General features: G+C 39.7%; 2 protein-coding genes across 18 annotated transcripts in view; one reads left to right on the forward strand and one right to left on the reverse strand.

The window, feature by feature from the left end:
* Positions 1-944, reverse strand: part of Kctd19 (potassium channel tetramerization domain containing 19) — a 32,111-nt gene extending 31,167 nt beyond the window's left edge. Inside the window, exon 1 of one of the 2 annotated variants that reach the window (XM_087594156.1) lies at positions 804-907. In XM_087594156.1, the coding sequence (XP_087450282.1) occupies positions 804-842 (39 nt within the window). In that variant the 5' untranslated portion in view covers positions 843-907. Of the gene's footprint in view, positions 1-803 lie in introns of both variants that reach the window. The other variant, NM_001305199.1, reaches the window with a different exon arrangement.
* Positions 945-977: 33 nt separating this feature from the next.
* The window catches only part of Lrrc36 (leucine rich repeat containing 36), a 68,272-nt gene continuing 55,149 nt past the window's right edge, over positions 978-14,100 (forward strand). For 12 of the 16 annotated variants that reach the window (XR_015643413.1, XR_015643412.1, XR_015643411.1 and 9 more), the window contains exon 1: positions 995-1,095. Coding sequence is in view for 9 of the 16 variants with exons in the window: in XM_087594838.1 (XP_087450964.1) it covers positions 1,026-1,095 (70 nt within the window). In the remaining 7 variants the exon portion in view is untranslated. Of the gene's footprint in view, positions 1,096-14,100 lie in introns of all 16 variants that reach the window. The other 4 variants (XM_087594846.1, XM_087594843.1, XM_087594844.1 and 1 more) reach the window with 2 other exon arrangements.

Consider the following 14,100-nt stretch of genomic DNA (forward strand, 5'->3'; position numbering starts at 1 on the left):
TGGTTCTCTTTAAAGGTACGTAGCTGGTTGAAAGAAAGATAAGAAAACCTGCTTCTTGGAGGTTGTGCTCCACTTATTAAAGAACAGAAAGAATTTGCTTCTACATGTGTCACCCATGGGGGTACTCTCTAGGGATGCTTTCTGGTAAAAGTTAGGAAAGTAACTCTTAAATTGTTCAGGGACTTAGTGCAGAACTATTTCATTCTGCGGAGAGCCTCCAGTCATCAGCAGCTTGGAAAACCTGTAGTACTTGGTGGGGGAGACAGCCTCTTGCTAGACCGAATGCAGGAAGTATGGCAGTTTTTAGTCATCGTAACTACATTCCAAAGAGCATCTCATTAACACACAACCTTCTTCCATATAACATTATAGTGATAGAAATTCAGTGCCCTGAAGATAGGACTCAATGCCTCAGAGCTGAGATTCTCTAACTTTTCAGATTTCCCATCATGCCTCTAAAATCTGCCCCGACCCCAGACTGTCAGATCTGGATTTCCCCTTTAAAAGTCATTCTCATCTTGCTCTAGAATAAACATGGGCTTTAAGTTACAAAGGCCTTCATCCTTCAAAGAGGCACACCTTCCTCACCCCACAAACCCAGCTGGAGCCCTCTTAAATCCTCAGCGGTGTGGAATAGTTCATCCCTCAAGGCAGAATGGCATGTTCTCTCAACTACTCAGACAAGCCATCCCCAGATTCTTCTAAACTAGGGCCTCCTTAGGATCCTCATACTCCAAAGTCAGATCCCTAATCCCGAGGTTCTCATTCTGGGCACCAGCTCCCCCAATCTCTACAATCTCCACCTTAGTGGTTTTGGCGCCCTTTTCAGGGACGGGCTCCATACCATAGTCCTAACTTCGCAGGCGGACAGGCTCGTGACTGGTCCTCTAACGGCCCTTAGAGAACCAAAGCCCGCGGCCAGTGAGAGGGGCGGGGGCCTGATCGGGGGCGTGGTCTGGCTAGGGGCGTGGTCTGGCGAGCGCGGGGCGGTCTCGCGAGCGGTGGCAGGTGAGCGGCGGGAGCGAATGGCGGAGCAATGGGATCTGGACGAGGAGTGCCTCCGCCGCCTGGGGGCGCTGACCCTCGAGCAGCCGGGTAGGGCCGGGAGGGTGTGGATCTGGAGCATGACTCAGAGGCTGTGAGGAAACTGGTGTGTAGCCTTGGGAGCCCCAAGTAGGGGCAAAGGAACTGCAAAGGAGCGGTTCCTGAGGCGAAGAAAGAGGAAGTCGAGGCAGAAAGGGTTACACTGAGGTTCAGAAGCTGAAGTAATAGGATAGTCTGAGGCAGAGGGTGAGAGATTGAAGGAGAGGAGGACTGTGAAGTACTGACAGGCAGGAATAGACCTCTGTGTAGCAAGTGATAGAACTTGACAGAAAGAAAGAAGTCTCCACTAGTGGAAGGAAATGGATGTTGGTGAGAGAAAGAAGTGTTGAGAAGGGCACATGTGGTGATGGGCGTTGTTGAGGAGGCACAAGAGGTAATTTTGGCAGTTTCTTAAACTTCCTGCCTAAGAGGACTTTTCAAGTTGGGTGCATTGGGAAAGGACGCCCTATTCCGTTATTCGTTGTGCAGAACTTCAAGAACAAAGCCTTTCTTTGATCAATCTTTTCAAAGCTCCAAGAGGCTTTTGTGTGAAATACTAAGCGATTCATCATTCGTTTAGCTCAGTGCTCAGCCCTGCCTTCATCCTAGAGGTAATGCTGAGTGAGCTAACCCTGCCTTTGACAGGGTTGATGCACGTGGCTTACTTTCTGAGTGTCTAAGAAAGAAGCTGGGAAAACCTCCAGTATTCCTAATTAAACTCCTAGCTCCTTAGTAAGTTAGTTAGATCATTGTTGCCACTCATTGGGTTAAGTGCCTTACCTGCATTTAATGTCTTGTGCTGTTATGGTTCCCATTTTATACATCAATAAAATTAGGTTAGATTTTTGCCCCAAGTCACAGCGGATGGTACAGACAGGGTTTATTAATCCAAGACTGATTCCAAAGCCTGTGTATAACTATAACAAATACTGATAAGTCGAATAGGTATTAATCTTTCTTTCTGTAATCAAAGATAATAGTTTGACTAATGTATAAATATATACCATATATGTATATATATATATGTATATTTATATAAGACAAGGCTGGCCTCAAACTTGACAACATGCCCAGTTGTATGCAGTGCCAAGGAATCAAATCTAGGATTCAGTGCATGGTAGGCAGTCATTCTACCAATTGGGCAACATCCTCAACCCAGCGTATATTTTCTTTTTTTGGTTCTTTTTTTTTTTTTTTTTTTTTTCGGAGCTGGGGACCGAACCCAGGGCCTTGCGCTTCCTAGGTAAGCGTTCTACCACTGAGCTAAATCCCCAGCCCCTATTTTCTTTTTAAAACTACTGTGAACTCCATTTTACAAGTCAGATAAAATAAACTTCATTGGCTTGGTACACATCTGTGTCATCCATTCAATTAAAATATTTTTAATTAATTAGTTAATTAATTGTTTTTTCAAGATAGGATTTCCCTGAGTAGCCCTGGATCTCCTGGAACTTGCTCTGTAGACCAGGCTGGCCTTGAACTCAGAGACTCACCTGCTTATGCCTCCTGCTTATGCTGGGATTAAAAGCATGTGTTACCACCTCCCAGCCTATTAAAATATATTTATAGAAATGATTCACCTTGATACTGAGGACAGAGAGGTTCAAAGCTGGCTGTAGTAGTGCATGCCAGTAATCCAGGGAGGCTAAGATACAAGGACTGACTGAAACCACAAACCTGAGATATAACCTTAAAAAATAAAATAAAAGTAATGATATTTGGGGGAGGAGTCACATACCCCTGACATTCTCCAGTTAAAACAAGATAAGGTAGTTAGGGCTAGAGAGATGGTTCAGTGGTTAAGAGCCCTGGCTGCTCTTCCAGAGGTCCTGAGTTCAATCCCCAGCAACCACATAGTAGCTCACAACCATCTGTAATGGGATGAGGCCCTCTTCTGTTGTATCTGAAGACAGTGACAATGTACTCATATACATAAAATAAATAATTCTGGAAAAGATAAGGTAGTTAATTATATTGTATTCTGGCTTATTTGAGATAGGGTCTCACTATTTAGATTAGGTTGGCCCAAACTCAGCAGGATCTGCCTGTTGTAGGCTCCCAGGCGCTGGGATTAAAGGTGTGCATCACCAAGCTCAGCTAGATAAAAATTTTAAATCTTTAGTAAATATACCAGAGGTTAGACAAGAAGTTTGTAGTCTGGCCCTTTGTACATTAGTGCTGTCAGTATTGTGGCTCACTGACAACTTAGACAAGGAGGGCCTTAGAAAACCAGGAAGGATGGAAACCACATTCAGGTAGAATAAGAAGGAAATGATATGTTTGAGAGAGGAAATGGCGAAATTTATAATGGAATAGTGAATTTTTTATGACTATAAAGACGGATACAGAAGTAAAGTGTTACCTGGAGGGTTTGATATGGGGTCAGGGCCAGAGCAGAAACAAAATACACTAGGGAGCATGTGCTGTAGGCTGATGGTAATTGTTTGGCAGAGGAAAGATATGCAGTTATGTACTTTTTAGAAATGACTGTTAAAGTAATTAATTTAGTATGCACCACTTATGGTAATGATTAAGCAAAAAGCCTTTTCCTTGCCTCACTGTCTTACAGGCCTAGTTCCTCTTCCTATGGGCAATTACTGTTACCAGATTTCCAAAGTGTCCCTCTATAAACTTGCTTGCTCTATGTATGTGTGTGTGTATGTATGTATGTATGTATGTATGTATGTATATATGTATGTATGTATTTGGTTGGTTGAGATAGGGCCTTACTAAGTAGGTCTGGATGTCCTGGAATTGATTATGTAAACCAGACTGGCTTCAAACTCACCGACATACACCTGCTTCTGCTTCATGAATGCTGGGATTAAAGGCATGTAACTATGAAATTTTATAAACTTTATATGACTATTTCTCAATATATACAAGAAAAGAGATAACAGGATCCTGGAATTACCTGTCTTCACCTGTTCAGTTCTAGAATTACAAGCAGACCACTCCATCTATCTGCCCAACATTTGTGTGGGTACTAACGGTCCGAAGCCCAGTCCTCAGGCATATGTGGCAAGTATTTTATAAACTGAGGTCTCTCCCTAGTCTGTAACTTATTTTGTTTTTTAAAAAAGTTGTTTATTTTTAATTGTCCATAAAATATCTTTAAATGTAACATTTTTGTTACATTTTTCTCTGGAATACATTTCTTTTCTGGGCCACTCCTCTGATTTCTAGTGTAGTATGTCAAGTACTACCTCTAATACATTCTGCTTTAACTATAGCAATAACCTCTGTATGTGTGCACTGCTCAGGATTGAATGCAGAGCCTTATACGTGCTAGGCAAACACTCTACCACTGGACTACATCTCTAGCCCCAATGATAACTTCTTTTGGGGGGAGTTCAGGTTGAGATAAGGTCATACTCATGCAGCCTTGGCTGGTCAAGAACCTACTATGCAGAGCAGGCTGGTCTAGAACTCTTAGAGCTCCACCTGCCTCTGCCTCCAGAGTTCTGGGATTAAAGGTGTGAATCACCATGCCTAGCTAGAGTAACTCTTTTTTTTTTTTTTCAAGTTTTTTTTTTTTTTTCGGAACTGAAGACCGAACCCAGGGCCTTGCACTTGCTAGGCAAACACTCTACCACTGAACTAAATCCCCAACCCCTATAGTAGCTCTCCTTATATCAAATATTCATATAGCAGTATTGTCTCTCCGATTGAGACATATTTAAAAAAAAACTTTATAAAGTGCATTTGTCAGTTTGTTTACATAAGTTTTAAATCTTACTTGATCTAAATATTCCCTAACTTTTCCCTTGAATTTTCGTCATATTTGAGGACATTTACACCATTCATTTTGAAGAGTTCAATACAAAATCTGGATTTTACTCACTGTATCCCTAAAATGTTTGGGTTTTTTTTTTCTTGTTTTCTGTGTTGCCTGTAAATTAATAGTTATATGAGTTTAACCAGGTTCAGATTTAATTTTGTGTGGCTTTTCCACAAGACTGCCTCATAGATAATATTGTATATTTCTTTTTTTAAACTAATTTTTAAAAGATTTATTTATTTATTTCATGTATGTGAGTACACTGTCGCTGTCTTCAGACATACCAGAAGAGGGCATCAGATCCCATTATAGATGGTTGTGAGCCACCATGTGGTTGCTGGGAATTGAACTCCACACTTCTGGAAGAGCAGTCAGTCTCTTAACCGCTGAGCCATCTCCCCAGCCCAACACTGTGTATTTCTATAAAGAAGTATGTAATACCTTATGTTCTTTGTATTTGGGGTAGCTATTGACCATGATTGCCCAGGTCTGTTAATTCATGAGGAATTACAAAAACTCCATTGTTCTTCACTAGTTCAATATTTCTATAAGACAAAAGTCTGCACACCAACCATTTGTTGTTGTGAGGTACCAGTTGTGTAGGAAAGGCAAGATTGATGTCTGATTTTTTTTTTGCTATTGTTTCACCCAGCACCTATCAATTTTAAAAGCGAGTTTATTTCTTTAAAGGTGACTAATGGGAATTGCTTTACTTTCTCTGACTCACTATAAACTCATTGATTCAACAATATTTGGTGTGTTCTAATCTATTCTGGTTATTATTATAATTGATGCTAATGGGAGATCATTTCCCTTTGATTCCTGAGGACATTTTTAAAAATTTTATTTGTTTGAAATTTTTTTATTCTCATTAGAAGCAAGCTCTATGGTGGGTTATTAATTCAACTTCCAAGTGTAGTTATAAATGGTTTTCTTTTTTCCCTTTAGTTTTTTGATTTTTTTACTTTAAAAAATGAGAAGAGAAAGTCATAGCTTTGTTAAAACATTTTCGTCATTGTTTTTGTGAGTCGCTTCCTCTCATCCATCTCCATGTGTAGTGGTTTGAGTATGCTTGGCTCAGGGAGTGGCCCTATTTGGAGATGTGGCCCTGTTGGAGTGGGTGTGGCCTTGTCATAGTAGGCGTGTCACTGTGGGTATGGGCTATAAAACCTTCATCCTAGCTTTCTGGAAGCCAGTCTTCTCCTAGCTGCCTTTGGGACACTCAGCTCCTACAAAGCCATGCCTACCTGGATGCCACCATGCTTCCTCTTATGATGATAATGGGCTGAAACTCTGAACCTGTAAGCAGCACCAATTAAAATTTTCCTTTATAAGAGTCGCTGTGGTTATGGTGTCTGTTCACAGCACTAAAACCCAAAGACACTATGCCTGCCACACTCTGATCTTCCTTCCCCAGCAGTTCCCGTTTCTGTTTTCATTTTAGAGAGAGATAACTTCAGTTTTTGTTTTTACAACTAAAATGAGATTTTGTGCATCGGGGTATGTATTTGTGTATATTTTGTTTTTTTTTTTTTGTTTTGTTTTTGTTTTTTTTTTTTTTTGGGTTCTTTTTTTCGGAGCTGGAGACCGAACCCAGGGCCTTGCGCTTCCTAGGTAAGCGCTCTATCACTGAGCTAAATCCCCAGCCCCTTATATTTTGTTTTTATATGTATGAATTCTTTGCCTGCTTATGTGTCTGTGCACCACAGGTGTGCCTAGTTCCAGAAGAGGCCAGAAGAAGGCATTGTATCCCCTAGAATTGAAGTTAGCTGTCAGGTGGATGCTGAGAGTTGAACCTGGGTCCTCTGGAAGACTAATTAGTGCTCTTAACCACAGAGTCATCTCCCCAGCCTCTATTCTATTGTTCTTAATCTATATGATAGTGCTGTGTTTGATTTGTTCTTTGATCTATGTGTAGTTAACACTTTATAAGTGCTGGAACCAAGTGCGCATGTTCTAGGCAGCCTGTACCTCATGCAAATCACAAAAGAATACCTATCTCTGTGACAATTTATTAGTTGACTGATGATCCTTGTGTTCTTTTGTCTGTTCTTCAAGTGAGGCTGCAGTGAAAACCATGAGAAATACTGCATAGCACAGGTGGATTCACTAATTGCCCTTAGCCTTTCTCACAATAGCAGAATCTTAGGGTCTTAGATTATCATGTATCATAAAGTTACCAAGACTGCTGTCAAAAGATATTCACACACTATAAGACTCACTGTTTAAAGGTGAGTCAAGGTCTTGTAGAACATTTGCAAGGTTGTATAACTGTTGTAGTTTGCTTATGGTTGTGATAACATATTCTGGCCAATGTATCTTAGGAAAGGGTTCATTTGACTTATACTTCCAGGTCACGGTTCATCATTGAGGGAACTTAAAGTGGGAATCTGGAGGCAGGATTTGTGGAGAAATTCTGCTTACTGACTCGATTTTGCTTCACTATCTTTCTTACTCGGCCAAGGACAACCTGCTCAGGCCCTCCTGTACCAATTAGAAATCAAGAAAATCCTCCACAGACTTTCTACAGGCCAGTGGATCTAGGCAAAGCTTTAACTGAGACTGTCTTCAAACTGACGGTCAATGCTCACTAGGACAACAATCATTTCCACTATGTAGCTCCAGAATGTTTTCATTGACCTTTTAAATCACCATAGTTCCCACTTCCCATAGCCACTGGCAATCACTAATCTAATTTCTACCTTGGTGAGTTTGCTTCTTCTGGATAGTTCCTATAAATGGGATGGTATGTGTCCTTTTCTGTCTGTCATATTTTGGAGATCTATCTATATTTTAGCATGTATCAATAATTTATTACTTTTTATTGAAAGACTATTTTTAGGGCCATTTTAGATTTACAGAGTGTTTGAGCATAAAATGCAGAGCTTCCATATATCCTTCTTCACTTACATTTATCCCCGTCCTCCAGCTCCCCTTGTTAGTAATAATCTTTCTGTGTACACATTTGCTATAATAGAACTGATATTGTAGCTGAAGACTACAGTTTACATTAGGTTTCAGTCTATGTTGTATAATGCTGTGAGTTTTGACAAATTTATGTTATCAAACAATGGTTTCAATACCCTAAAAATCCCCTATTGGTTTGGTGATATAGCTCAGTAGTAGAAAGCTTGCCTAATATGTGCAAAGCCTTAGGTTTAATTAACCATACTTTAAAATTAATAAGTAGGAGATGGAGAGGTGGCTTAGGGGATAAAAGATGAATAAATAACTCTGGACATCATCTAACTCCTGACAGTCTCTGATCTTGTTTGCTTGATTATTCGATACAGGGCCCAGTTGGTCCTAAACTAATTATATAGCCTAAGATGGTCTTTCAGACTTATGATCTTCTTGCCTTGACTCCCAAGTGCAGACATCAGACCTTTCCCTACCACTGTTATTTTCAATGTTGCTACAGTTATTCCATATCTAGCTGTAATGGTGGCATACATCTGTAAATCCAGCATTTGGGAGGTGGCAGCAGGAGTCTCGGAAGTATAAGGCCAGCCTAGGCTACACAGATCCTATCTCAAACAAACAAACAAACAAACAAACAAACAAAGTATTAGGAATAAATCTCAGTGGAGTACTTGCTTAGTGTACATAAGACCACAGGTTCAACCTGAGCACTGTAAAGAAAAGCGGGTTCTTCCATGTCTTTTTGTGCTTTGGTTACTGGCTCTTCTTATAGCTGAATATGTTCCACTGTGTGGATATACCATGCTTTGCTGATACATTTCCCTATTCAGGACATCTTGATCACTTTCAAACCTTGGCAGCCATGAATAAGATTGCTATAAACATCTGTGTGCAGTCTTTAGATATAAAGTTTAAGCTTGTGTGAATCAATACCAAAGAGTGTGAATGCTAGATAATATGAAAGATGTGTTTAGCTTTTCAAAAATGCCAGACTGTCTTAAGTGGTAGCTACAGCATTTGCTTTCCCAGCCAGCAATGACCTTCCAGTTGCCCTACAATCTCATTAACACTTAGTGCCAATATTTTGGATTTTGGTAATTCAGGTCTTTCCATTTATTTTTTATTTGGATTGCTTATTTCACTATTGTTGAATTTAAAGAGTTTTTGGTATGTTTTGGATAGACACTAATCCTTTCTTGGAGAATACAGTTAGCAAAAGTTTTTCCCACTGTGTGAGTTAACACCTTATTACTGTAACAAATAGTTAAGATAAGTCATGGTTTCAGAGGTTTCAGTCTATGATTAAATGTCTTATTGCTTTAGGGTTCATGAAAGTCTGTATTTCATTTGTTTATGGAATGATAGCCATCCTTTGTGTGTGTGAGTTAACATAAAGTCTTCAAGGTCATCTGTGTTACAGCATGTATCAGAATTCCCTTCATTTTTAAGGCTGAGCAAGATTTCTTTTTTTGTATATTATTACATAATATATATTTGCTTATCTGTCCGAGGATGAACAGTGATGTCGTTTCTACTTTGGATCTAATTATGACTAATCCGTCTATGAACACTAAGGTACAAACATGTGTCTTGGTCCTGCTTTCAGTTGGTTTGGATAACAGTACTCAGAGGTAGAATATATCTATTATTTTTATTTTTTCTCATCCTTCTTTTCATACTTTCTATTTTTTATGTGTGCTTATGCGTATGTGGAGGCCAGAGATTGACAAAGGGTGTCTTCCTCAACTATTCATTTCTTTGAGACAGGGCCTTGCCCTGAACTCAAGTCTTGTCCTTTCAGATAGACCTCCAGCTTACAAGCCCCAAGGGTCTTCTTGTCTCCACCATCCTGGTGCTGGGGCCAGAGGTACTAGCCTCCCCACCTTCTTTTTATTCATGGATACATGTTTTTAATGGCTGGACCATCTCTTTAATCCCTTAATCTAATATTTTGTGAAAAGCACCTGCCTTCCAAAATAAAGAATTCAAAGGGAGTATTAGGTATATACACATACATATATATTCTTAAATTTTTCTTTAATATCTGGTTTAATGCAAGACAGCCTTATTCTCTTGCTTCCTTTTAAATTCTGTTTTGATATGTTGTTGTTTTGCTTAAAATGTCTATTTTAGAAACTTGGCATGGTACAGTACATAGTTGCAAAAGGGAGGAATATTTTCATAGCCTTTATGAAGATTATGGGTATTTTTCTTCTCTGATAAAACATGAAAACAGGGAATTTGTAGTTTCTTGAATTTTAGTTGTATGTAATCCAGAATTGTATAACTGACCTTTCTTGACTCTTTTATAGTGAAATCCATCGGTACCTCTTGCATTTAAATGGTTCTTTTACCCATGCATGATTCTGGAACATCATGCATTGGTTATTTGGCAATACTGATTCCCTGAGTTATGTTGTTCTTCTAAATATTGACAGATATTCATCATACGACATTGACATTGTCTTGGTCACTGTCATATGGCTGTGAAGGGACACCATGGCCAAGGCAATTCTTAAAAAAGAAAGCATCTAACTGGGGGCTTGCTCATAGTGGAAAGCTTTTGTCCATTAGCATCATGGCTGCACACACAGCACTGAAGCTGTAGCTGAGAGCTACATCCTGATCCGAAGAGACTCTGGGCCTTTGATGGGCTTTTGAAACCCCAGTGACACACTTCCTCCACCCAACAAGGCCACACCTACTAATATTTTCAAATAGTGCTCCTCCCTGGTGATTGAACATTCAAATATATTAATCTTTGGGGGCTGTTCTTATTACAAACAGGAAAAAATCAAATCTTTTTCTAAAGATGTATTTATGTGTATTAGTGTTTCGCCTACATGTCTGCAGAATGCCAGCAGAAGTCAGAGGAGGGTGCTGGATACCCTAGAACTAGAAATAACAGATGGTTATGTGGGTGTTGGGATTCAAACCCAGATCTCATGCAAGAAGAACAAGTGCTCTCAACTTCCCTCTAGTCCCGATCTGAAGTATTTGCACTAATCTTATAAAAACCTAAGTGTTTGGGAAGCATTCAGTGCATGGTGGACAGATAGACTTGTTTCAGAATTCTAGTTTAGAGAAATAGAGTGTTAGGTATCAAACCTAGAACCATGTGCATGCTAAACCTTTGTTATACCACTGAGCTACATCTGCCCCCCCCAATCATACATATTATATAAAAATAAAAACAATAGATAAATATACATATAAAATGTTATCACAATCAGCAGTGACTATTTGTTGCTATTCTGAAATGACGGGCTTACTTTATTTTTAACACAATGTTTACTGTCAGGAGTGCTCTCACACACCTATCACTCATGAGGTAGAAACAGGATGATCAGGAATTCAAGAACAGCCTTGACCACATATTAGTCTGGGCCTAACCTAAAAAAAAAGTAGAAGTAATTCTACTAGATATCTAGTCAAGGTAAGTGTAATTTGTTAAAATATTTTTCCTAATCAAATTGATGTTCCATTAAAAATCAGCTAAAGGATTGTAAAGGCTCAGTGGATAAAGACACCTACCACCAAGCCTGGCCACCTGAGTTTAATCTCTTGGACTCATGGTGGAAGAAGAGAACAGATACTTCAAGATGTCCCCTGACTGCCACATGCACACTGTAGCATGTGTACAACCATACACACACACACACACACACACACACACACACACACACGATTGCATGCACACTTATACACACACTAAATAAATGAAATGTAATGAAAAGATAGGTGTCTAGTTGAGCTTGCCACTCAGTTACACCACATTTCCCCATATGCATCTATGCATCTCCTTTCTTCAGTGTATACCAGAGAGGTATACATCCTAAGGGGCCAATGGATAGTTTCTTTTGAATTTTAAGTGCAAAATCAGCACCATAGAAAAGGCAATTCATGTTTTCAGATTGTTACGAAAATAGTAATAAGGAAAGTATTTCCACTTTGTGGACATGTCTCAAGGACCGTTAGGGATCTGGGGACCACACTTTAAGAACTGTTGCTTTAGGGGCTGGAGAGATGGCTCAGTGGTTAAGAGCACTGCTCTTCCAGAGGTCCTGAGTTCAAATCCCAGCAACCATGTGGTGACTCACAACCATCTGTAATGAGATCTGATGACCTCTTCTGGTGTGTCAGAAGAGAGCTACAATGTACTTACATATAATAAATAAATAAATAATAAATAAATCTTTTTTAAAAAAGGACTGTTCCTTTGTAAGATATCTTCCATTGTTTGGAGAGGGGATCTCCCTAGAGGATTTTCATTTCTTTTTTTTTTTTTTTCTTTTTTTTCGGAGCTGGGGACCGAACCCAGGGCCTTGCGCTTGCTAGGCAGGTGCTCTACCGCTGAGCTAAATCCCCAACCCCCGGATTTTCATTTCTTATGGATATTTCTGTGCTACTTTTTCTTTGAAAAGTCCACTATAATCATTTGTTTGTTTGTTTTTGTGGCTCTTTGTTTACATGCAGTAAAGTTTCCTATGCTTCTGGGAAAAGGGTGGGTCATGACAGCCTTCCAAGCTGGAGGCTGTAGAGCTCCCTCTTCTGTTGTGTTCAGAAAGTACTGAGAACCATGCCCTCGGGCAGCTGGAGGTTGGCCATCTGTCCACTTCCCTCCCAGACCTGTGCCTACAGCTTCACATTGATCTGCAACATCATCTCTGTGGTTTTCTATCTAGATTCTGCTAATAACAATTTCTTGTCTTGAGTGAGAGCTCCAGTTTATGGCTTTTAAAAGCTTATGAGAGAGGGTTGGGGATTTAGCTCAGTGGTAGAGCACTTGCCTAGCAAGCACAAGGCCCTGGGTTCAGTCCCCAGCTCCGAAAAAAAGAAAAAAAAAAAGCTTATGAGAGCTAAGCAGGGTGGCACACACCACAGATAGATCTCTGAGTTTGAAGCTAGCCAACAGGGTTTGAGACCCTGCACAACAAAACCAACCAAATAAACAAACAAAATTTATGAGACCCAAATAGCTCCAGCACTTTAAATTTTTATTTCAATTAACTTCTCTGGCAATCACTTAAAAGTTGGATCTTGGAGCACCCCCTTCCAGTTTTGGCTGCTATTTTCAGTTTGGCTTGCCAGATCTGCTAGTTTGTATTGGCAAATTTGAAACTCATCTCTTTTCAATCATCTTAGAAGTCTAGTTGACTTTACTTAATCATGCACATACAGACACACAGACACACAGGCACACACACACACACACACACACAATTGTACTTCCGCCTTTCCTCTTCTCAATATAATTTTTGGATATATTTTACTTTATGTATGTAACAGTTTTGCCTTCGTGTTTGTAAGTGCTCTGTTTACATGCCCGGTGCCTGCAGAGATGAGAATTGGATCCACTGGAACTGGACTTGCTAATGATTGTGAGCTACCATGTGGGTGCTGGGAACCAAACAGAGTCTTCTGGAAGAGTAGCTAGTGCTCTTAACTGCTGAGCTATTTTTCCAGTAACCCCATCAATATTGTAACGATTTTCCATGTAAAACTCTGGAAAAAAGACATAGTTCTTTGTGATTATTGCACAAAACATTAATTAATATGTTGAGAATATTCATGAGTTATGTGTATTTTGGGGACAGGGTACTTGGCGAATGCTGTATCACTGAGCTGAACCCACTCCCCATGGGCACTGTTATAAACTTTGTATATACATAAACTTAATTCTCACGTCTTATGAGTTAAATATATTACTTCCTTTCATTTACAGATAGGAAACTGTGCACCAGGAGGTTAAAGGACAAGTGCAGGCCACAGACATTGTACTTCATTCTTTGTATTCATGTGTTATTTAGGTGGCCTCACTCTAGCTTCATGTAAGGAACCCTTGGCAGTTTCATCTTGCCTGCTTGCTTTTATCTTCAAACATTTTTGAAGTTGACATCTTATGCCATATAGCATATATCCTGGAAAATTTTTGAGAATGTTTTCTAAAAAGCTGAATTCTAGCAGTGCAAAGTATGTTTCAAATATTGTTTAGGAAGTGTGGTTGGCTCGTGCCTGTAATCCCAGCATTCAGGAAACAGACACAGATGATTACCGGAAGCTTGAGGACAGCCTGGGCTATCTAGTAAGGCCCAGCCTCAAAATAAAACTAAGCTAAGCAGACCAAAACATCAGAACTCCAACTGGATCAGTATGTTTTATTTTGAGAGCTTTTAGGGACTTGCACCACAGCGTCTGGAGGATTAGGGACCCCAACAGCTGTTCATATCAGTGTCTTTGACCACATTGCAATTTTTAATATTTTTAATATTGCTATTTGTAAGTGGACTTAAAAAAAGTTTATTCTTCAGTCA

Source organism: Rattus norvegicus, chromosome 19, assembly GCF_021556685.1.
Source record: "Rattus norvegicus strain SHRSP/BbbUtx chromosome 19, alternate assembly SHRSP_T2T, whole genome shotgun sequence".
Lineage (NCBI taxonomy): Eukaryota > Metazoa > Chordata > Mammalia > Rodentia > Muridae > Rattus > Rattus norvegicus.